General features: G+C 37.8%; 3 protein-coding genes across 7 annotated transcripts; all 3 read left to right on the top strand.

Annotated features, from left to right (window-relative positions):
• The first annotated feature begins 931 nt into the window (after positions 1-931).
• On the top strand, positions 932-11,053 carry sars1 (seryl-tRNA synthetase 1). Its single transcript, XM_028021508.1, has 11 exons — positions 932-1,132; positions 1,773-1,843; positions 2,093-2,173; positions 2,270-2,428; positions 3,030-3,173; positions 3,357-3,512; positions 4,766-4,987; positions 8,697-8,826; positions 8,907-9,064; positions 10,138-10,267; positions 10,370-11,053. Exons 1-11 carry the CDS (start codon positions 997-999, stop codon positions 10,531-10,533), a joined length of 1,551 nt encoding a protein of 516 aa, XP_027877309.1. The 5' UTR covers positions 932-996; the 3' UTR covers positions 10,534-11,053.
• A 935-nt stretch (positions 11,054-11,988) lies between these two features.
• On the top strand, positions 11,989-14,667 carry LOC114148501 (PTB domain-containing engulfment adapter protein 1). Of its 3 annotated transcripts, none has more exons than XM_028023952.1 (7): positions 11,989-12,095; positions 12,174-12,247; positions 12,394-12,465; positions 12,654-12,749; positions 13,374-13,511; positions 13,632-13,736; positions 14,326-14,667. In XM_028023952.1, exons 2-7 carry the CDS (start codon positions 12,200-12,202, stop codon positions 14,398-14,400), a joined length of 534 nt encoding a protein of 177 aa, XP_027879753.1. In that variant the 5' UTR covers positions 11,989-12,095; positions 12,174-12,199; the 3' UTR covers positions 14,401-14,667. The 3 variants fall into 3 exon arrangements, with proteins under 3 accessions (XP_027879753.1, XP_027879833.1, XP_027879675.1); XM_028024032.1 differs by having other exon boundaries at positions 12,651-12,749; positions 13,632-13,712; XM_028023874.1 differs by having other exon boundaries at positions 12,651-12,749.
• Positions 14,668-16,308: 1,641 nt separating this feature from the next.
• LOC114148093 (transmembrane protein 106C) lies at positions 16,309-24,136 on the top strand. Of its 3 annotated transcripts, XM_028023080.1 has the most exons (8): positions 16,309-16,438; positions 16,510-16,924; positions 17,093-17,156; positions 17,659-17,818; positions 19,746-19,886; positions 21,573-21,622; positions 21,708-21,761; positions 23,195-24,136. In XM_028023080.1, the coding sequence occupies exons 2-8, from the start codon at positions 16,711-16,713 to the stop codon at positions 23,301-23,303; spliced, it is 792 nt and encodes a 263-aa protein (XP_027878881.1). In that variant the 5' UTR covers positions 16,309-16,438; positions 16,510-16,710; the 3' UTR covers positions 23,304-24,136. The 3 variants fall into 3 exon arrangements, 2 of the variants coding, with proteins under 2 accessions (XP_027878881.1, XP_027878971.1); XR_003596232.1 differs by lacking the exon at positions 23,195-24,136 and adding an exon at positions 20,018-20,192 and having other exon boundaries at positions 16,310-16,924; XM_028023170.1 differs by lacking the exon at positions 23,195-24,136 and having other exon boundaries at positions 16,320-16,924; positions 21,708-21,765.
• Positions 24,137-24,701: the final 565 nt, after the last annotated feature.

Raw genomic sequence — 24,701 nt, 5'->3', positions numbered from 1 at the left:
TATTCTTGGAAGCGAAATGAAAGATTAGGAATGCAAAGTATAAGCAACTATTATGACATTTTTATTTTTTTTAGCAAATATGCATAACGTCTTCCTCTTATCCTTTTTTTTGTCAGTATCTAATGAATTATCACTGTCTATTCCTAAAATGCGAAGAAAGGTAACTGGATATGATGGAACATTTTATATAACTTGCCAAATTTCTGTTTAAGCTAACTGTCTGCTTAAGAAAATGTTTCTTTTAGAAATGTGGGCTAAAAAAATTGTTGATGTCAACAAACCTTCCATACTGTACATCTAAACTGTCCATACTGTACATCTGAACTTTTTCAATGAAAACTCCACTCTGATATTGATGCTGTCTGAGGCAAAGAGTCTCAAATTTAGTGTTGATTTAAAAAAAAATTGGAGGAGGGTGTGAAGAGTTATTCAAATATGTTCCAGTTGAATAATCTTACAAATGAATATGCATCACTTATCAAAAGCTGAAATTTAGATTTTATTTAAATTCAAAAGTGCTTTATTAGAAAATGAAATGTTATTTTGCTCCTATTATACAATTTTCTTTGAATAGTTGTTCTAGATGCTGATGGCTGGAAGTTTGAAACACTTTCAGGTTGAAACCATTTTAAAAGCTGGTCTGGTAGTAAATAAAATAAACCCTAATAATTCATACAATTAAAAACACGTCAGAAAATCACCTAAACATGCGCAAGAATGTTGTTTGTGAACATTGCAATTCGACTTTGGTGATATTTTATGATAACAAAGGTTGAATAAATAACTTTAAAATTTTTCAAAACCTTTATTCAGCGCCTCGTGCACCTGAAAGCACCACAATCTTGCGCCATAGCCATAAAACAATGTTTAGAAGCGCAACTTACGTGACGGCGTGGAAATGTGGAAACACCGGTCGGATCTGGCAACCCGGTTAGCAGCTGGCTCTCTGGTACTGCTCCATTCAGTCTCTCTCTGACAGGCAGGCGGCGTGGAAACATGGTGCTCGACTTGGACTTGTTTCGGACCGACAAAGGCGGTGACCCTGAAATCATCCGCGAGACTCAGAGGAAAAGGTTTAAGGACGTTACGTTGGTGGATAAACTGGTGGCCGCTGACACGGAGTGGAGAAAATGTGAGTGCGAAAAACACCGGTGCTGTTTGAGTCATGACAACTAACGTTAGCAATAAGGCTAATGTTGCTAAGGCTAGCGTCGCTCCCACAGAGAACAGCACCTTACCAAAGCCAATTTCATGGGGGTAAATAAATACAATATCATGAGAAGAGTTGACATTTTCTGCTGTAGCAAAGCAAAGAGCTAGAAGCGGATATAAAACAAGTTTCTGTGGGTTATTCAGAAGGAAGCTAATGCTAGCTTAGCTAGTGTAGTGTTAGGACTACAAATAAGCCATATGGTTACCATTCAAAAAGAACTTAAACATTATGCATGAAGAGGTTTAATGGTCAACTAAATATAGAGAAATTAATCATTCTTAAACTACATAAATGTAAAATTACGTTTAATTCTGAGTAAGCTTGACGATGTAGAATCTGATGCAATCCCCGGCAGCATCAGGTCAACCTCACCCTGCAGAGCAGCTACTGACTCTTTCATTTTGGTTCAGAATAACGCTGATATTTTTATGCATATTATAAAAGACCCAAATCCCAAATGTAATAATTAAAAAAATTCTTACTAAAGTCATGAAAGATTTTATAGATTACAGATTTTTCCACAATGCACTGACTGACTGACTGATGTAACTTCTGACAGGCCGCTTCTCTGCAGACAACCTGAACAAAGCCAAGAACCTCTGCAGCAAGAGCATCGGGGAGAAGATGAAGGTATGGATTGTCCTTGCTAAAGTATTCACGCGCTTTGGGTTTCCCCCCAAAGTTTTCCGGGTTAAAACTGCAAACTTCAGTTGATTTCACTGTGGTAAAACAACAGTTTTTTGCGATCGCTCGTATGAAAACAGGAGTCGACACTCAGAACTGAAAAGACTTTTAGATTAGAGGCAAAACAACAACAGAAAATGCTTCTGCTTGTAATGTTGAGTAGATATTTTCAATCATAATTCTGTGTCATTGCAGAAAAAGGAACCAGTAGGGGACGATGAGTCTGTACCAGAGGAAGCCCAGAACTTGGAGGACCTAACAGCTGAAACGCTGTCGGTGGGTGTTACGGACACATCCACGCATATTCTCCTCTCTTTTTCTCGCTCTCTTTCTTACTTTTTTTTTTTTTTTTGACTCTCCTTCTTGGATCAGGCGCTGACAGTAACACAGATCAAAAAGGTGCGTTTGCTTGTGGACGAGGCGGTGGAGAAAACTGACCGGGAGAGGATGAAGCTGGAGGCGGAGAGGTTCGAGTATCAGAGGGAGATCGGCAACCTCCTGCATCCGTCTGTACCGGTCAGCAATGACGAGGTAGGCAGTGGATCACACCAAATGAATCTAGTAATAATAGTGTTTAAATCTGCAGGTTCATCAGGCTCTCGCATATATGTTCATGTCACACACACACACGCACAGATCAAATATTTTCTGATTTCTGTGAATAGTCAATCAGTATATACTCTCTGGAGAATGGAGATCCTTACCTTTTCTTGACTGACATTTTGCAAAAAACTGCCAATATTTCCAAATTCAGATAAAAGTTAAAACACAACTTGGCTGTGATATGCTCAGCCTTCCTGTTATCTGCTGACACTCCTGCTCTCTCTCTTGTAATGTGAGTGAGGTTTTAGCTGAAATAGCTTCCTAAATGTACGTGCCTCCCATGCAGTCAGCTTAACCTCTTCTCTGAAGAGTAGTAATGTATTCACTGAAGAGTTTCGGTACGCATTAAAGGATTGGATTTTTAAGCTTCCAGCTTGCTAGGTCGCTGCCCATCAGGCTGAAAGTTTCCTGATTTCAGTCAGAGCATCCCTACTATAACCTCAGTGTTACATTTCAATTGGACAAAATGTAACAGGAGATGGATAGAAACATTAGCTGAACACTTGGTGATTTTGAACTCTTCCGTCAGGATGCAGACAACAAGGTGGAGCGTACCTGGGGCGACTGCAGCGTCCAGAAGAAGTACTCTCACGTTGACCTGGTGGTCATGATCGACGGCTTTGACGGAGAGAGAGGAGCCGTTGTGGCTGGGAGCAGAGGTTACTTTCTAAAGGTGAGCTCCTCTGTGTGTACTACGACAGGATTGCTTTGTTCCTCCTCTACGATAAAAATGCTGCGGCCCCAACTGTGCAGACATAACTCACCAAGAAGAACATTTCTGACCGAAGTTTTAATCCTTCACCTGCACGTTCTGGAAGTGGCTGCTAATTTTTTTGCTCTCCCGTTTTGCTCCCAGGGGCCCCTGGTGTTCCTGGAGCAGGCTCTGATCAACTTCGCCTTAAGAATCCTCCACAGCAAGAACTACACCATGCTGTACACGCCGTTCTTCATGAGGAAAGAGGTCATGCAGGAAGTGGCCCAGCTCAGCCAGTTTGACGAGGAACTTTATAAGGTTTGTAAATCTCAACTGAATTCTGTAGTCTGTTTGTTTCAGTAGAGACTTCCTGTCCTGCAGCTGTTCTTAATGGGGGATTAAATAAACTGTTCAAAATTCAAAAATCAGATAAATTAAATGAAAAATGGATCAGTAGGGAGATGTTTTTCTGTTTATGGAACTAGTCAGTGCACTACAGTTGCAATGGTTCCCTCTGGTGGCCATAACTAATAACTGCATTTTCTACATAAATCTGGAAATGATCACCGGCTAGCTTTTTAAATAGCTGTGATTTTTGTTAGGTTTTAATATCCCTTTCTCAAGATGTCTGCATTCTTTAAAATTCTTAAATTAAGGCTGTAAGTCCTCGTGTAGCACAGATTAAGGCCTTAAAATGCATTTTTGATAGAAAATGAAGCCTATTAAAGTAACCAAAACTGACCAGGTTTTCTCCAAATAGAAAAACAGTTTGAGTAATATTTTTTTTTGCTTTTAAGTCTGAGGTTCTAAACACAATTGATAGTAACAGAAAACTAACACAATCGGAAGGTTAAAGTGTCTTAGATGCTCTTAAAAAAGTAAGTTGGCTATAAAACATAAATCACAGGTTTTAAGTTTTGTCTTGTCTATTTAATCTTGTATATTCTAAGTTTTTTTGCCTGACTTTCTGTCAGGCAAAAGTTTGAGTCACACTCAGACGGCTTCATTAAGTTTCAAGACTCAAGTTGCTTGAGCCTACTGCTAACTAGCTGTTAATATGCCCTTGCTAGCTAGTTAGCTATCTGATGCCAACATGCAAATTCATCACCAATTGACTAGACAACATTTGGCCATTTCTGTTGTCTTAAATTCCATTCATATTGGTCTTAAAATGAGCTTAAAAATTCAAAGATTTGAGTTGGTGAAACCTCCACAAACTCTGATTTCATTTATGTCCCAAAAGCTAAACATGTATTAGAAGTAAAATACGTCATATGTATATTAAAAAAACAAAATTAAATAAGCGTATGTTTCTTCCCACTGTCTTTTGGACATGTTATGTTGACATTACTCTTTTTTCTTGTTGGAATATTTTGATTGTTGCACTAGTTTATTTTGATTGAAATTCAAAATATCTGAGTTGGACAGTAAACTTCTCTTCCAACACCGAGACAAAAGCAACAAATCCTGCAATTTTTCTCCATGTAATCCAACAGGGAAAGCACAATGCATCTTAAATCTGTTGTAATTGTCGTGTCGACTTCCTGCCTCCCGTCCCACATTTCCTCCAGGTGATCGGTAAGAGCAGCGAGAAATCAGACGACAGCTCCATCGACGAGAAGTACCTCATCGCCACCTCGGAGCAGCCAATCGCGGCCTTCCTGAGGGAAGAGTGGCTGAAGCCTGAGGACCTGCCCATCCGCTACGCCGGCTTCTCCACCTGCTTCAGGCAGGAAGTGGGCTCCCACGGGAGGGACACCCGCGGCATCTTCAGGGTGCACCAGTTCGAAAAGGTCAATGACAGAAATGCTAATCTTTAAGTGTCTGGCAATTCAGCTTTTTGGGGCAATGATTCAGTTCAGAAACAATTTTTTCCTACTCAAGCTGTCTAGAGATTCTGTTTAAATTATGTGACTGATGAGAGGAAAAGAGAGTGCAAACCAAGGGTGTCCAAGGTGTGGCCTGTGGGCCATTTCTGGCCCTTGGAAGAATTTTGTTTGGCCCCTTGCCACAAGTGGAGAATGGTAAAACAAAATGTGGCAAATAAAACCGAAAACAATCAGAGACCCAAAAAATGTGGAAATAGACTCTTTCTTTTAACAAGGCAACAGTCTGAAGGGTGCTTTGGATCTATAATAATATACAGATTTTATTTTAAAAAAAAAAACAGCTTATTGTTGAGCAGATGAATCTAAAAAAAAAAAATCACAGTAAGGTAATTTTTGCATTTTTAATTTAATGGATTGTGGCCCAGCAGTATTATAAATGTGCTAGTTTTGACCCCCAGGCAAACTAATATAATGTTGATCTAAATCAGTTCTATAGAGGGACATGTTGTTTTACCACCACTGAGATCATTCCTGCAGAAAGACAACAGAAATTCTTCTATTATTCTAAGTAGTTAAACTATTCACAATTAGGTGAATAAAATTATTTACAACCAGTCCAGATCTCCATCAAAATTGCTCTCACATTCCATGTAAGTGAAGTTTGGAACATTTGTTAACTCACCTGCATGAAGCAGGTTTGGGTCAGTAAGATGTTTCTCAGTCACTGATGCCAGTTTAGTAGCGCAACTTATTTTATCACGCTGTGATAAACGGTTGGCGCACTCTGACAGCATGATAACTAATGTTAAAAACGGCAAGAAAATGGCGGGTAACCATGACAACCAGTGACAATTTTAAAGTCCAGTTGACTCTTTTTGCAGTCAAGTTGCATGTGCATCCGCTGTTAAATAAATAATCACTCTATATAGATAGATATATACGTATATATATATATAGATATATACATATATATATATGTGTGTATAAAAGGGGGGTATATACATATATATGTGTGTGTGTGTGTATATATATATATACACACACACACATATACAGTACAGTCCAAAAGTTTGGACACACCTTCTCATTGAATTCAATTAGAAAGTGTGTCCAAACTTTTGGTCTGTACTGTATATATATATCCGTACATGTACAGAGAGAGGAAGAGGTAGATATATATAGATAGATTGATTGATATCCATATGTAGATATCTATATATATATACATATAGATATCTACATATAGATTTCTATATATTTATAGAGACAGACATATTTACATATAGATATAGATAGATAGATATCTATGTCTATATATATAAATAAATTTAGAAATAGATGTATGTATCTTGCCCAGAAGGATAAATAGTTGTCAAATTTTTTTCCAATTTGTATAGGTTTAGACTTCTAAAAGGCTCTTTTTGTTCCATGTTGTTTACATTTTCTTTTTCCAATTCTCCCTTTAATTAATAAATGTGGTTGTCTTATTTTCTGTTTAGAATTAGAAATAAAAATCTTACAATGAATGAACATGAGTACTGATGTTGAACGTGGGGGAAGCCGGAGCACCCGGAGTGAACCCACAGCTGCACTGGGAGACGTTTCCCACCGTGCAGTCCCGGCTTTTTAATATTGAAATGTCCAATTAACAACAACAATAGCTCTTTTTCCAATTACTGCCAATCACCCAACCCACACATGGCCCCACCCCCCTTTTAAATCTAATATACTGGAGATATAAATTGATGTCTACGCTGGATGGACGTTACTTCTGCCTTTGAACTGGCGCAGACATGAGGGAAAACAGCCTTTTTGATTCGCCTCCACAGAGAAATCTTTTTCATGGGGCTTTCTTGTTCAGAGACGTTGTTCTGCTCAGCTGAATCTCCAGCTGCTTGAGTCTCTGATTCCTCAGGTGTTGTTTGGATTCCATCTTCATTTAATCCAACCTTTATCTGTGGAGGCGATGTTTTCTCTTTTTCTGTGAGACCACTTTCCCCTTCTGTGCAAACTACAGGAACCCTACCTGTTACGTCTTCTGAGACTTTGCAAGGTTTTGTCTCTATTTGCTCAGAATCTGTCTTTGGGATCTCCAGTGTTTCTAAATCTGTTTTTGGCGTCTTATTGTTGTGGATCAAGTTTTGATCCGTCTCTATTGGGTTTACAACGGTTTCTAGTTCAGCTTTCATTGCCGTCTTTCTCTTTTTCATACATTTTGATTTAGTCAATGGCCTTTTCTCATCTGGCTGATCCCTAATTTACTCCATATTAAATTCTTGTTTTTTCTGTTCAGTTTATTTCAGTCATCCCTTACGTAAGAATTTGTATTTCATTACAAGAATATTGCCATAATATTAGCACAAAAATGATGCAATTTTACCATAACGCCTTAAAATTAAGTCATTTTAATGAGGAAAAAGCTTCTGATGTGACCAGATCAATTCGTTTGATTCTTTCACAAATACACTCTACTGATAAAGAGTTAATTTGACACTAATGTGTTAAAAGATTAAGTATTTTCTTATTTATAAAACTTCACAAGATGCTCAACATTCCCCATCATAAGTCTTAGTTATTTTGCGCGTTGAGTTTTCATAAAAGTATTACCGGGTTCTCCTAATACCGGGACTGCTTTCTCGTAATAAAACAAAAGAAAACGGTCTGGCTATAATATTTCATCTTAACATTGAAATAAATAAATAGAAGACGTGGTACATTTGTCAAACAAGATAGCAGGTGGAAAAAAAAATCCAGGTTTTTCAAAAATTTAAACTTCAAATCTTGTAAAACAATGTGTCAAACAGAAGGCCCGTGGGCCAAATCTGGCCCTCCGTAGCTTTTATTGGGTCCTCTATACCGCAAATTACATCAAGAGGTTCCTCCAGTTGTTCACAAATAAGCAAAATTCACACAAAATCAATATTTTTTCTGATTTTACTGCAAATGTTTCTCAAAATTAATACAACAACATTGGGTTTAAGTCAGTGCTGCCTCACCTTTACTTGATGTCAAGTTATAGGGTGTGATCGATACAGCAAGCAGTAAAATGTGACTTTTAATATCATACATTAGCGCAAGTATTGTAAAAGTTCCTTGCAAACATTTCTAAATCAGCACCATAAAATCTGTAATTTTTAAATCAAAAATTACAAAAAACATTCACAAAATCCTAGAGAGATGTTAAATATAATTTAATTTTAAGAAACCCTTATTGAATGCAGAAACAAACAGCTGTTTATTAATATTTTAAGAGTTTAATGGGTTTTATCAATATATTCTGGCGTAACCGGCCCTTTAAGAGCATTCAGATTTTTGATATGGCCCAAAATGAAAACGAGTTTGACACCCCTGCTCTATATGGTTCCACACTGCATCATTTTCCATCAGGTTATGTTTAAAGCTGCTGTATGTAACTTTTATATAAAAAACTTTTTTTTTTTAGTTACATATTTGTTGAAATTGTCACCATGTCATGGCAGTATGACATCAGAGAGATAATCTGGACAGAACCAGGAATTGCGATTCTCTATAGTTGACGTATTTTTGGTTTTGTCTTCATCTCTAGCTAGCGGTGGTATAAAAGTCATGTTCTACGTCGACGTAGATGCAAACGTCATGTGAAATATTAGCAGTCTGGCAGCTCTCAGACTGATTCTGGTGTCTGTGCGTGCAGATAGAGCAGTTCGTCTACGCCTCCCCTCACGACGGAAAGTCATGGGAGATGTTTGACGAGATGATCGGAACAGCAGAGGAGTTCTACCAGTCGCTGGGAATTCCTTATCGCATCGTCAACATCGTCTCCGGTAAGGTCTCCAGCGGTGAGAGCCTGGAGCTGACGCGTCTGCTTCGTGGACTGTCCACTTCATGGTTGTCGTCCTTGCAGGGGCCCTGAACCACGCAGCCAGTAAGAAGCTGGACCTGGAGGCCTGGTTCCCCGGATCAGGGGCCTTCAGAGAGCTGGTCTCCTGCTCCAACTGCACAGACTACCAGGCCAGGCGGCTCCGCATCCGCTATGGACAGACCAAAAAGATGATGGATAAGGTGAGTGCTCGGGTTCAGCATAATCTATAAAAAACTCTGGGTGTCATCGTACTGGAGTGAAAAAGACGTGATTGACAGATCGTGAAAAATAATTCAGTCATATTATTTAGAAAAAAGACATAACTTCTGTTAAATCAGTTAAAGTTGCTGTCTGCGCAGATCTGGACTAATATGGAGAAAGAAAATAAGATTAAGGAGAAATATTTGTTTTTCCTGATCTAATTCCCCCCTTCCTCTCTTCTACTATACTCCCTCTTTTACTTCCTTGTTTTCCTCCTTCCCTGTTTTGTCCTTTTATGCTTTTCTCCCTTATGTTCCTTCTTCCTCTCTTCCTTTTCTTCTGTTTCCTTTACTTCTTTGTGTCCTTCTCCCTTGTTTTTCCTTCCTTGCTTTTCCTTCTGTTTCTTTTTGTGCTTTTTTCTTTCATTCTTTTTCATGTTTCCTCCTCTATTCTGTTTTTCTTTTTTCTTTCTTTTGTGCTTTCTTTGGTTTTTGCTCCCTTTTTGTTTTACTCTTTCATTTTCCTGCTTTCTTTCATTTGTGTCTTTTTTAAACATTCTACATCAGTCTACAGTTTAGATTAACTGATGTCATATTAATCCAATGATATTATCATCATGTATCTTTTAAAATATGGTGCCATGCATAAAGCTTATGTTTTAAAATGAGGAGAAGCTAAGAGCTTTTTCTCCATTAGCAGCCAACAGATGAGGATCAATTAATTTATAAGAATTTCCTTAAGTTTTGACATTTACTTTCTTACAAATTTTGGTCATAAATGACAACCAGAATGTGGGTGGTCACAACTTCCTCCATCAAGACAAGAATTTTGCTGGTTTTCATTAATTTTCATTAAAACCAGCTGATTCTATAGTTGTAGTTTTGATTTATTTTAGACATATAGAATTTTTACTTCAGATTTTATTTTCCAGACTGTCTGATATTTTTAAGTTAAGGTCAGTAAGTTATATTCTGAATGCTGCCTTGGTAACACCAGCCCTTTGAGCAGTCCAGCCTCCTCCAGGTAGACCAAAGTGCTAAACACTCGTCTTGCTCTTGTCGTGTTCTTGCAGGCAGAGTTTGTGCACATGTTAAATGCAACCATGTGCGCAACGACACGCGTCATGTGCGCCATCCTGGAGAACTACCAGACGGACGAAGGCATCGTCGTTCCAGAGAAGCTCAGGGACTTCATGCCTCCAGGTAAGACTGGGCATCAACTGGCCACGCAGAACACGTCTCTGTTCTGGACGCAGTCCGTGAGTGACTTCTTTCCTTTCTGTTTTTTTATTGTCCACCTGCCAGGTTTGACGGAAATCATTAAGTTTGTTAAGCCGGCCCCCATCGATCAGGAGATGTCCAAGAAAGCAAAGAAGCAGCAGGATGGAGGGAAGAAAAAGAAGAAGATGGAAGGAGGAGACCAAAACCTCCCCTACGCCATGGAGAGCATGTCTGTCAACGACTCATAGACCCCGTCGGCCTCCACCCACCACCAACCTCACCGCCCCAAACTGAAGGAACAGTCTCTCCTGAACTGGGTTAGTTTAGACTGGAAAAGCAGGAAACGGCTATTTTAAATCGTGTTAAACGTCATTTAAGGGAGGCTTTCCTGTTCCGTCAGTCTCTGCCTAAACTCAGCAGGAAAAACTTCTCACAACCAGTTGGTGCAATTCTGATTTACATCCATGTTCACTTTATTCAGTTACTTTCTGTGATCGATTAAATTCAGATGAGCCGATAGTATCGATTATATTGAGCAGATCTAATCATTCGATATGCAGTTTCAACATGTTTGGCAGATGTCATTAAATGTTTATGTTGGGCTTTCCTTCCTGTCATCTCATCGCATTCATCATCACTGTCGCTGCTTAACGTCAATGATGTCTGATATTGACGTTCCCTGTATGGACTTTGATTTCAAAATAAATGTATATGAATGCATATTGATGAAATGGCACTTACTGTACGCAATAAATGCAGCGGATCTGATTCTTTGTGGGGGAGGTTACTGATGTTGCCAGAGTGTTATTAGAGGCACTGTTGTCTACAACATCAAAGTTTACTAAAAAAGAATAATTTTTTAGTAAACTTTTCTTATGACAATAAAATAGGTATTTTTTTGCCAAAATCTTTAGTGAAAATGTGGCTATGCCATAGAAACGCTACTTTTAATTCAGGGACATAGAAGTTTTTAATTTTATGCAATTTATCTTAACTTTTGTTATTTGGGGCTGGAGGTTCTACACTATTAATGCACCTTGTGCTCATCAAACAAACAGCACTGATGAAAGTGACGGTAAAAATATTTTCACTTGTAGAGTCATTAATGGTAATGATAGATCGTTCTGTGCTATTAGAAAAGGTTGATTGAAACAGCAAAATTCCAAAATAACTTTTCAAAAATGTTTTTATACTAGCTTGAGGTGATTTTTGGCATTTCTGAAAAAAAGTTAATGTGCTAAAAGGGGAGATGAAATACATTTTCTGAATAAGTTTTGACTTGGCTAACTTTCCTATCCACTGCTGGGGTCCAAACCTCCAGCACAGAGGAATGTCTGCCTGACGTAACCAGTGAAACGTGTTCTACGCTGGGATGGGAGTAATGGATCGCCCCCATCCTCTGCCTTACCACAGACACAAAACTCTGAAACGTTTCTCTACATGTTCAAAGGTAAAAATCCTTCCAGCCGCACAGCATCCAAAACCAGTGGAAATAATGTTCAAAAATACTTAAAAACAGAAAAAATATTTATCATATTACTATTTTTAATATATATATATGTATATATAATATTACCAGAGAAACTTTAGGAACAGTCTGTCCCAGATTGATTAAATAAAAAACTGGTTCGTGAATTTATTAGTGTCATTAAAATCATTAAAATGGTCAGCAAAGCTTCCCAACAGCCTCAGTTATCAGCTGAAGAGCAATAAGGAAGACATGTTTGTTACTCATTAACTCCAGCAGACTTTCTACCCTTCGGTCTGGACAGCAACAAGAAACCTGAACACTTTAGTAAATTCACCAAAGGTAAGATGAAATCTTTAGCTTTTCATTTTGTTTGACAAACTTATACTTATTTTCATATGTACTTGCTGCTGGTTTCAGATTTTCATTTGGGAACAAGCCAAAAGATGAGCGACATTTTAGAGGATGAAAGTGATATCTCTTTCACTGCAAAGGTAGTTTTTCTTTTTAATGTGTTTAAAAAAAAGTAAGCACAAAAAGCTTCAGCGTTTGGTGTATATAATACTGTATAAAACTGAGATAATGAGGTTAATTTTGAGAAAAGGCTGTTTCTTGAACACCACTTTCTGTTTCTAACCAGTTTCTTGGCCGGGTTGAGGTGGTCCGGCCCTCTGGACAGCAGATCCTGGAGGAAGCTGTTCAGAGTGTGAAGGTCAGGAATTACTGTCACACTGTTTCAGATCGTATCTCCACAAACAGTGTGTGTCTGAATCATTAACTTCAATCAATTTTTTCTTTAAACTTGAGCAAATGTTATTTTTAAAGGCTAATATGTCAAATGTGTTTCAATTTTCAATCCAACCTGTGAGTTGACATTTTATTTATTCCTCTCTCAAGAAGCCTGAAAAATTCAACTCAGAAAAAGCAGCGAAGAAGAGCAAAGTCCTCATCTTCCTGTCCATGAGTGGGATTGACATTTTGGAATACAAAACCAAGGTGTGTGAAAGAAGCATTCTGATTGGCCACTCCAATGACAGTACAGCCATGGCCCAAAGCCTGGTAGTCACTTTTTTTTTTTTTTTTTTGGGTAAAACTCAGAGGCTTCAGTTTGTTAGCTGGAACTTCATATTGATGTTGAACTGCTGTGCTAGGCAAAGATGCTAATTAGCTTAATGTTAGAATTATATTCCACTGTATTTTTGATCAACTTACCTTAATTCAGTTTGCTAGTACATCTCTAAAAAATTAGAACATTGTGTAAAAGTGCAGTAAATCTTACCATTCATCTCAGAAAGTGAAATGGTCATTCATTCATAACGCATTGAGTGAAATATTTCAAGCTTTTATTATTTGGGGGTAAATTTTAGTGATTATTGCTTTCTGGTAAAAAAAAAAAAAAAACAGTGTCTCCTAAAATTAGAATATCACATTAGACCAATAAAAAACTAGCTATTTGCTAGACCCTATTGGCCCTGTGGAGAAGTTTTGTCTGATTTAACTTCAGACAGTGGGGGGAAAAAATATCTATGCATCTTTTTATTCAGTGTATGTAAACTTCTGGTTTCAACTGTACATTTAGTGCCTTAGTTTCAATGTTCTCCTCATGTTTGCTGCCCTCAGTTCCTCCTGTACTCCTGCCCTCTCCCCACCGTCTCCTTCTGTGCCGTCCTGCGCGATTCCCCCAAAGTCTTTGGTTTTATAGCGCAGCATCCTGCGGCTGACATGTACCACTGCTACCTGTTCCAGAGCCAGAAGCTTGTGAGTATTCCCTCCGTAGTAAACAGAAAAGAACAAGTTAGACAACCTTGGTGTGGACAGAGGGATTTTTTTGTGCGTGTGTTCATTCTTCCAAATGGAATTATTTTCAAACCTTTTCAGGCTCCTGTCCTGGTGTCAGCTATCGGCGACGCTTTCCGAGCTTCAAGAAAGGAGCAGAACGTCAGAGGAGGCAGAGACCTGGTAGTGGAGGCACTCAGACACAAGGTTAAGCCAAACTGATTCTTTTGCCCGGACAGAATTACAGTTCAGAACCACTCGCTGAAAAATTCTATGTTTTATATGATTCTGACTGTTGTGTAAATGCTGTAAGCATTAGCTTTTACATGGGTTTTTCCTCATACTGCATGGAGTTTGTTACTGTAGGTCAACATAGCCTACATGCTATCATCAATATTGTAGCTGGTTTTAGCTTTTTCAGGGGTGTATGTAGAATGAAGTACGTTACCTTAGGCTATCACATGATAGCTACCTTTAACTGTTTAGCTAATTTTTTGCTTATAAACTGCTGTGACTTTACAGTTTGTCTTTGTAAGCAATGCTTCTAATACTCCCTAGCTGGAGTTTTTACATTGACTGAAAGTTTTCACTGCTTTTCAATAGTTGTTCTATGCATGTTTTGCAGATTTATGCTTTTTTCCCCCCCCTGCTGCTTCTGCCTATTTCTTTCATTTATGCCAGCCTTCTGCAGCTGACTTCAGACGCTTCTGCAGTTTTCACCAAAAACATTCAGCTTACAGAATTCACACAGGATATGCAATTTTTTTTCAAGTTTGCATCTTTGTTTCTTTCTCAGAATAAAGTGCTGCAGAGAGAAAACGACGAGCTGAGAAGGAAGCTTGGAGGACATATCTATGAGGCCCTGTCATAGTGTTTGGACACACGGATGAAATGAAGGGACAGTTTCATAAAAATATATACAGTGGACGCAAGTGTGGGTGTGTGATTGTGGTGGTGCATAAAAAATATATGCAAATATACAGAGAACATAACATGACAGATGAGTTAAATTCTATTTCATTTGGAAATGAAATATGTTTATAATTTTTTAGCCTTCAGTTTGAAATGAATGTCCATTTATTTCAAAAAAAGGATTATGATCATGGCAAAAGGCTATAATTAAAGTTTTTAAGGTGTACTTCTCAAATCTTTTCTTTCCACCTTTATTTGAGTGCTTTTACTGCAACCAGTAATATCATAAACTTGATTTTAACAGTTTTATGCTCGCATCTTGGTGCGGATCAGCCCGGGTCCTGACCGTTTCATCAGATAGAACTCGTTTTTATTACTTTTACTTTTCTATTACTTTTACAAATCAATCACCAACAAAATGTGTGTTTTTTTTTTGGCAAGAAAAAGCTAACAGGAAAATTTATTTGAGAGTTAAAGTAGACAATGTATTTGGCAGGGTCCGTGTGTGTTCCGGCAGTTTGTTTGAAACAAAAAATGAAAAAACAAGAGCAGACCCGTCTTTTTGTTTATTAAACCAAAACAAGAAATTGGATAACGAACTGGTCTGGGTATTTTCAGGCAGTTCGTTTTTTTTTCGTTTGAAATGAAAAATGAAAAAGTGCACAAAACAAAAATGGAAAAAACGGATAACGAGCGCTCAATTTCAATTAAATAGTCTCCAAGTCAATTACGGGCCACTCTTCCTGGTAAGAACATCAGCACCACTGACAGCATTTCATGTTTAACTGGCCAACCTAAAACGCAATCAGTGATAATTGTATTTTACTGAGATCAACTTGTGAACAAACAGAGCTCCAACTCTCTTTAATCTGTGAGTTTAATCTAGGAAGATTAAACTCACAGCAACAGATTGTTGCTGTGGTAACAAAACAATCTGACTATGATGATTGTTTTAAACTGGCCAGTTCCTTAAAATCTTGCATTTAAATGTTGAACAATAATTTTAAAAAAAGATGTATGCCAAAAGCATTAAATCAGATTCACAATAAATAAATGTCACATTTATATGTCTGTGTTAAAATATTAGCATTTATGGGGCCCTTCTAGAGCTGCTGACAGAATTTGGATTAAACAGAAGTGCAAATAATTGATATTCATTTTAATTGTATTTTTTGAATTTGTTGTTTTAAGACTTGATAGTTGTGGATTTAAATAGCGTTTCACTGGCGATGTTTTCCCATAACATACAACTAATATTTTACAGTTCCTGTCAACTTAGCATCTTTTAATACATAAACACAGCTGACCGCAGGTGGACAGCCTCGGCTCCCCGACCACCGGGCTCGGCAAGCTTTCTGGGGGAAACCCTGTTATCAGAATCAACATTCTTGGCCTGCCAGGGTTTATGAATAATTTTGGACGTAGCTGTGTTTTACTGATCCATGTTGACAGATCAGTAAAATACAACTAGCATCCTAACTGAAGTAAAAACAATCTCATTCAGTTACTAGAGCAAAATATTTTGGAAACTACAAATAATGTATTTCACAGGACAATATGTTTTTCTTTTTCATTTTCTGTTTCAAATTTGACATATTCACCGTGAATGGCAAAACTAAACACTAGAAGGACGTAGTGAGCAGACCAATTATCAATAAAATGTTGCCTTAAAGTGCATATGTAGTCTACATGTATATCAGCAATAAAGGATATCTCAGAATAAAAAAATAATTTTATATATATATAAACTTGATCATTCAATAACTTTTTACTGTAAAAAATAAAAGGTGATTCTTAAGAACTGGACATTTTGAATGTCGATCAGTTGACACTGTACTAGTTATAACTTTTGTATGGTGAATAAAACAAGCAACTCGTTGTTAATAGAAAATCCCACAGTACGGCAGGAACCTGAATGCAACAAGCCAGTATCTGACACAGAAGTTTCAAATGACACACGATGAGGAGCGGCGCACAGGAAACATGGCTGTGTGAAGGTAGCTTTCAACTGAAATGTTATCGTTAATTGTCAAACAAAGTTAACTAAACTTGTTTTACTAACTTACAGACATTTAAAATCGAAATTTGAAAATTAGCTGAAGCACGCCACAGTAGGACATACTGACTGACGCTCTGGATAAACGAGGTCCCTCTGAACACCAACTGCTCTGCTTCCCCCGGTACTCGGCGCTAAGTTTCGGGGACAGAATGGCTGGAACCGGTCTGTAGTGTGGAAAGACAACCTCTCTGCTCCACTCCCTCCTCAGTCATGGGGACGCGCTGGTCTCGGAGCGGCAGCAGCCTGCCGCTTCTCCCGGAGACAAAGCCAGAGGGCCGGCTAGAAAGACACAGAGAGCCCGACAACGACTCTCTGGACGGGCTGGACAGGCGAGAGGATATCGCCAAGTTTCCGTACGTGGAGTTCACCGGCAGGGACAGCATAACCTGCCCGACATGTCAGGGCACCGGGAGAATCCCTTCAGGCGAGTAGGAGCCGTGATGTTACATTTTACACGGGTTTGTTTTTTTCATACACGGTGACTTTATTTTATTTCATTTTATTTTATTTGACGTGCTTAGCTTTTGTTTCCCCCTCCAGAATTGTCTCGCTATGTAGTTTAACTTCTTTTTTTTTTTTTAAATCTTAATAGAACAAGTGAACGAGCTGGTAGCGCTGATCCCCTACAGCGACCAAAGGCTGCAGCCACAAAGGACGTGAGTAACCACGACTTTAACTCTCTATTTACTGTGTTTCATTTTCATTTAATTCCTTCAACATTATTTACACTGAAGAGAGATGCATGAGCAAGAAAACACTCTGATTACTGACTAGTATCCAGTATTTCTCCTCGCTATAATTAAAAAGGTTTTACTCAATGTTGGTTTTTCTTTTTAAGAGTAAGACAAAAAATAGCCTACTTCCGCAAAATTAGATAAAAAAAACCCCCAGCAAAAACAAAGAAAAGCATAATTCAGTGGATTATGACGTTAAAAGACAAAATATATTATGCAACTACATTTGTTTACCATGTTTAAATAATTTTGAAGAATTTTTAGTAATGAAAGATAAAAAAAACATATTTTTAAAAATAATAATTGTACCTGCAACACATGTAATGTTGATTAAGAACAATGCAAATCCAGTTTATTATCAGAGACATTCATATTTGTGGGATTTGAAAGCAGGTTGTGTGTGTGTGTGTGTGTGTGTGTGTAGGAAGCTGTACGTTGTCCTGTCGGTGGTGGTCTGCCTCCTGGCCTCCATGCTGGTCGCCTTCTTCCTCTTCCCTCGCTCGGTGGTGGTGGTGGACGCCGGGATCCGCTCAGTGACTGTACACTTCGATCACACCGACAAGAAAGTCCTGATGAACATGACGGTAGGTTTCTTCTCATTTCCACAGTAATTTCACATATATATCCTGAAACATTACTGTCATTTAGGCTTCTCAATCTCTAAATAGTCTAATTATCACATTTTGCAATAAGCAAGGGTAAAGTAGTTGGCAGCTCTGACCAACAGGTGTTCTCCTTTGCTGTTGTAGTTATGTTCCCCATTTGTTCTATGTTGATAATGTGATAAAAAAAAACAAGTCTGTTGTCATTATGATTGCAACATGTTCTGATCTGAGAATGTATTTGCTACTTCTTGTTTATCTAAAGAAAAAAACAAACAAACAAAAAGTTCCTGTCAAGAGTTGCAGCGATCAGAATTATGTGGCAGATGTTTTCATGAACTTTGACCTGCTGGTTCCGCCTTAGACACATTCAAATTTCTTTTTAAAAAGTTTAATATAGGAAGGGCATTCCCACCTCTGCATGGTATAAAACATAGTTTTAATCGGTCCGTCTGTCTTTTTATGCTTTAGGCAGGTTTCAGATATCCTGTAATTTGAAAAAAATAGATCACAACAAAAATACTAAAGCAAAACTATTACAGAGGAGTTTAGGCAATATACATAATGCTTTTCTAGGATTACTAAGAAAAGAAGCCTTTCCTAGAGAGTGGTATGGTGCACTCTATTTGAAAGTTGGATTTGTCCAAATTCCCAACAAGAAAACCTGAAGCCACAGTTCAGACTTTAAGTCGGCCAGGTCAACATGGCTGCTGCTGGTCTAATTCACTAGCCAGTCCTTTTACAGTTTGTATCTAAAAACCCCCAGCCACTTGAAGTTCTGTGCAACCATCTCTGATCATAGTCTTTTGGTGTCTGAATGCTTAAAATGGAGAAAAATGTGTCATATTAACTTCAATTGGTTGTAGCAGCAAAAACCTCAACAGTTGCTAAAACAACCTAGATTTCTAATTGGACAAAGAAATGTATTTTCCAGATTTGCGCTAGGACATCTGCGAAAAAGTCAGAACATAAAATGGATCTGTCAAAATTCAGAAGCTGCATTCTTGAAAAAACTTGGCCAACCCAGTGGACTTGAGGTGGATTCACACCAAGCCTGTTTAATCCAAGCCGCTTTAATCAAGTTTGTTTTCTTAAAAAGTCGTATTTGTTCGGAGAGATGTGAATGAGCAATCACACTCTGACGCAGACCAGAAAAGTGACCCCAGGTCTCCGCTTGGTTGAAGGGAACTCTGCTGCAGTTTGAAAACATTATGTGAACACCAAGCGGGCCAGAGACCGCTCCAAAAGCAGGACGCCAAAAGAAATGTTGTATTTACCGAGCAGGAGAAATGACTCGTGGTCTTTTACCAACAACAAATGAGAAAATCCTACAACCGCTACAATCTGACTGCATGTTTGTTTGCATTTCATGAAGAAGGAAGTTGAGCTCATTGTCGTCTTCAGAGGTTTCTGTGGTCATTTCCTCCAGTTTACAAATTCCACTGAGTCTCTATTCCATTTCATAAATTCAAAATTGCTAAATCCACTTCATAAATTCCAACTTCCAAATTCTGATTTAAAAATTCCAATTTCTGAATTCCAATTTGTATATTCAAATAACTTATTATATTTTGTAAAATCAAAATTTCCAATTCCAATTAATAATTCAAATTTACTAATCCCAATATGTAAATTCAAATTCACAAATTCCAGTTTGTAAATTCAGATCTACGGGATTCCGATTGTTGCTTTCTATCAAGGGGAAACGTATCTAGTGTTCCTGAATTTAGCTAACTATTTTCCTCTAGTAAGTCCTTCCTCACTTAACCTAGTCGTGGTTTAATATGGTCCAATTACGGTTTCCATAAAGGTTTGTCTCTAATTATAACATTAGCTGCTGCTGATATTATTTTAGTTTATTTTTCCAGCCGGCCTTTCAAACTGTATGGATTGTTTTTTTCCTTTCCAGAGCACGCTGAACTTCAGCAACCCAAACTTCTTCACTGTGCTGGTGCAGAGCGTGAGCTGCCAGATCCTCTACATGAAGACGGTGGTGGGAACCCGGCAGCTGGACAACCCCACCACCATCCAGCCGCTCAGCCACAGCCAGGTGTGGAAAACAAGCGCCCTTCTCTCACACAAACACATTTTAGGTTTGAAATGATCAAAAGCTTTGCTTAATTCCACTTAGCACTGATTCACAGAAGAAATGGCCTAAATAAAACATGGATTTATATATAGAAATGTGCGTTCAGTTGAGTCCAGTCGTAACAGAAGTCAGTACCCACCACACCCACGGCGTGTTGGATGAAAACAAAAAGCTTTATCAGAATACGCTGCAGGTCTGGCTGCCAAATGATCCGACTGGTCAGGATTTATGGAACTCAACAAAGATCACAAACTCCTTACATCAGCAGTGAGTCACACTGTTCGCATATCTATCCTTCATGTTCCTATATCAGCATAAACACACACACACATACACACACCGTCCCTCTGTATTAAGCACTAAAACCATCAGCTGAAAACAAAATATTCCAAAAAATATTCAGCATTTGCTATTTTCTTCTTGAGTCTCATTTGTCACTTGCTCAGTTGCTAAAACAGGAAGCTGGTTTGTCTTTCTTGATTTTTATCAGTTGACGTTTCTGCACAATTATTAGAAACCGTATTGCGACATGTGCGCAAGAGAAAAAGGTCTACACTTCAAAGTTCTTGCTCTAGAGGTTAAAAATCAGTTGCATCTTTTGGTAACTATATTTAAACAAAAGTAAAATAAAGCTGGATGTCAGCCCCGTCCTGCAGCCCTGGAAGAAATGTCCTTATGTCCGTTTCAGTGGTCGCCCAAACATCGTCTCGCTGTTTTCCTTCTCAGGGTTTTTTGGAAAGAAATAAGGATAAAGCTTGAAAACTGATCATGTACAGATGTAGCTAAAAGATTTGACACAAACCTCATGTTTCCTGGTTTGGGGATTTTTTTTCTACTTGATGTTAATCAAAGTTTTGAAAACGAGACAAACATAAAACACATCTCAAAACTGAATCTCAAACAGTCCTGAATTTGTACTTAATAAGCTGAATTTGAACAGCTTATTAAATGGAATGACTGTCTATGGTTTGACACGAGTGGAGAGAAACAAACTTTAAGCTTCAAATTGGTGTCAAAATGTGCAGATATGGGTCATTTAAAACGTTCATAAAAATTGTTATCAATCAACATCGGTCTAAAAAATAGTTTGCTTCTGGGTTGTTGTTTTTTTTGCATGGATTTTGGCACAAGTACTTCACAGTAGTTTTCTAAAGAACATTTAACATTTAAAATATCCAAAATAAAATAACAACATAACCAAAACTACAATTAATTCAGCTTTGACAGGGAAAAGAGGCAAAAGTGTCCAGTAGTGAAAACTAACCACTTCAGTCTTCAGTGATCATTTTTGTTCACATGGAAATGACCAATCTCACTTTAACTCATCATGCGATTAATTGATTTAGTTTCTTACTATTTCAGGCTTCAGATCATAAAATGCACTTTTTATGCAGAAATGATTGTTGTTGTTTTTTTTACAGCTATGTAAATAAGTCTTATTTTACATTTTAGACCTGTGACATTTTTACTAGAGTCATACATTTACTTTGATACCAGAGCAATTCAAGTAAACATAGTTGTTCCTGAGTTATATAAAGTTAATTTGGGGCGTGTCATTTTTGAGCAAAACCCTCAAAAGAGGTCAAAGGTCTAAGAGGCTGGAAACAGATTATGGTTTTTGTTTTTGATGCCTCAACTTTTTCACAGGTGAACTACACGGTCAGTGTGGAGATCGGCAGCAATGCACCTTATGTCTAGTAAGTGGCGCCCAAACTGTGTTTATACAACTTGGACTGAAAAATGACTCAAATGTGACATTTTTCTCTCCTTTGTGTCTTGCAGTGCCTTCTGCACAATACCCAGAATCAAGGTCCACAACATTGTCATATTTATGCAGTAAGTTGTAGTTGGTGTGGTAAGAGCACTAGAAATGCATTGATTTGTATTTATTAACTCTTTTTTTTTTTAGTAAAATCAGCTTTAAAATATGACACTAGACACTGGGTTGGTGTTTTATAAATGGTAATCTCTTTTGGATGTTAAAGTGAAGTCTGTTTTAGGATTAGTTTGGACCTTTCATCTGGCATGGTGCGTTACTTTTCTTCTGCTGTAACATTATTAACACTGATAATAATAATAATAATATCAGAGTAAACTATCAGCATTAACTGTTGTGTCACTCAGTCTTACCTTCTACTCATCCTGATGCTTCATGGCTGTTTGTCAGTAAGATTTACACACAAATACTGAGTATAACCAGGCCAGCTGATAAATACAAGATATTTAGGATATTTCAGAGATCTCAATGAAGTACTTAAATTTGTAATTTAAATAAAACGCATTGTAAAATCATTCAAACCCTTCACAAGACCAACCACAGTTCCTACGGTGCATTAGCTTCACCCTGTGGCTCAACGTTGGTCCTGGAGGGCCGACGTCCTGCATGTTCTAGTTCTCTTGGCGGCTCGTTAGAAGAACAGTGACCTGCTGAGAAGGTCGTTACTGCCACCAGGGACAGAACTAGAACATGCAGGATGCCGGCCCTCCAGGACCCTCCTTGGGCCCCACTGAGCTACGTCACCATTACAGTGATTACTTTACTTGCACCCCCACCAGGTTAAGCATCGTTTATTTATTCATTTTAGGTCTTTTTAATGTTTGCCTTTTTTTAAGACATTGCAGTTGGTGCTTAGGTGTTGCTAAAAATGTACATAAATTAGCTAATAATATTTTCAAATTTCCTTTCAACTTCAGACGTTTTTTTAACTCCAAAACACGGTGGACTGCTGGATGACCGCCCCGGCATCCCAAACTCCACACTTAACAAGTTTTCTGGGGGAAATTCTGAAGTAAAATATGGGTGAAATAATTTAAATATAGTAAATATTTTTTTTAATTTTTTTAAATTCATTTATTTGAGATAAAAATACATTTATTTGATGGCCACTTCTCCAGTTTTATAAAAAAAAAAATTTCTGTATAAGTTTAGAAATGGATTGAGTTATGGCACGTTTGGCTTTGCAGACCAAACCTTTACTTCTACACTCTGCTGTAGCAGATTAAGTGAACTCAGTCACAAGTTGTTAATGGCCAATACAAAAATATTGCAAGGACAATAAGATAAAGTAAGTAAAGTTTTAGAAATGCATTTTTAGTCAGCAGCGGGTGTCATATAATTTTTTTTTGTTTGTTTGTTTTTAAACCTCTATGATGATTCTGCAGCTGCATCATGTTACATGTTACAGTTACCATGGAGACCTCTGTTGAAATATCTTGTGGCCACTTCCTGCTCTTGACGGCGTTATTGAAAAGCTTGCCTCTGTTTTCAGGACCTCGGTGAAAACGTCGTACATGGTGCGAACGTCCCAGAACAGCCTGGAGGATTACCACTACATAGACTGTGGCTCCAACACCACCCACCCCCGGACTCACCAGTAGCACAACCACGCCCCCTTCAGGAAGGAAGCAACAAGATAGATTTTTTTGGATTAGAAATCCGCTACACACACAAAATAAAAAAAAAACAACCTTCAAACGAAATGTTTTGGTTGCTGAGCGTTGCCAAGTTGAACTTTAATTTTTGATGAAGTGAGTTTGATTTTTTGGCCTTTTTTCAGGAATATTTATTTTTCTCTTTCTCCATTTTCACATAAATATCTAGAAGTGCAGGAAGGGGATTTGTTTGTCCACAGACAAGGTGGTTCACATGTTGCTGACAATGGAGTGAATAACTCGCTGATTCACTACCAGACAGCGTTCTCTATTAAAAGTCACACAAAGCTCTTTATCTTGTGGGGAAAATGGCCGACGTTCTCAGACAAAAACTTGAACTGTTTCTGCTAATATGAACTTCTGCCACTTCACATCGTTCTCACTGAATCCTGCTGACTTCTCTTTTCAGGAAGGAAATACAAAAAAAAGAAAAAGGGGTAATTGTTGTTTCTGCTTTCGGTACCATGCAGTAATGCTGTTTTTGCAATTTTGTTGTTCTTGCATTTAAATGTGTTTAAAAGGCATAGAAATGCTTACTGGATGGTTTTGTTTTTTAATTATTACTTTGATCTCAGTAAGTCTTTGCACCCCAATTTTATTGACTCAAAGATGATTTTCACATCAAATGTAAAAGTATCAGACCTCTTTTGTTTTTAAAGGGGCATTTGTCTATTTCTAAATTTTGGGAAATTTATTAAGGGACAAAATATCCACTTTGGGTTACAATGTAAAAAGATTGAAGGGGATTGTGAATAAATAAGATAAATAATTGTCTTTAATTTTTTTAGACATATTATTGTATTTTTTCTTGCATGCTGGAGCACCACTTAAGGTGGTAAAGTAAAAATATTGGAAATCTGGTCGGGATGCTCCGTAGACCTTAAACCCTCGTTAGAATCTGTTAGTTTTCCAAACCAGTGACACGTCATGAATCATCAGGCAGCATTTGGAAAGTTTTTTCTCCGGTCTGAAGAAATTACAAAATTTAAGACGATGAAGATCAACATCGGAAACGCAGACCACACAAAGTAGAAGTATTTAAAATGTTACTGTATTCATAACACTTGATAAACGTAACCCTCCTGTGATGTGGCAGGTCAAATTGACCTGTTTTAAAGTTAAAATTTTTTAAAAATAGTTCTAAGTGTTTTTTTTTTTATGAAACTTTTTCCATTTGTCTTAATAGGTGCACTCTACATATAAATTGAATATTTATTCATTTTACACATTTGTACCAACCTAGGTCAACTTTTTACATAGATACTGTTTGGGTCAATTTGACCCGGTAGTCAGGTTAAAGTGCAAAAAAAGATAAAAAAATGTCCAATTCTATATGTTTCCTTG

Source organism: Xiphophorus couchianus, chromosome 1, assembly GCF_001444195.1.
Source record: "Xiphophorus couchianus chromosome 1, X_couchianus-1.0, whole genome shotgun sequence".
Taxonomy (NCBI): domain Eukaryota; kingdom Metazoa; phylum Chordata; class Actinopteri; order Cyprinodontiformes; family Poeciliidae; genus Xiphophorus; species Xiphophorus couchianus.
Note: the sequence above shows the minus strand (reverse complement) of the source record. Positions and strands in the feature narration are given on the sequence as shown.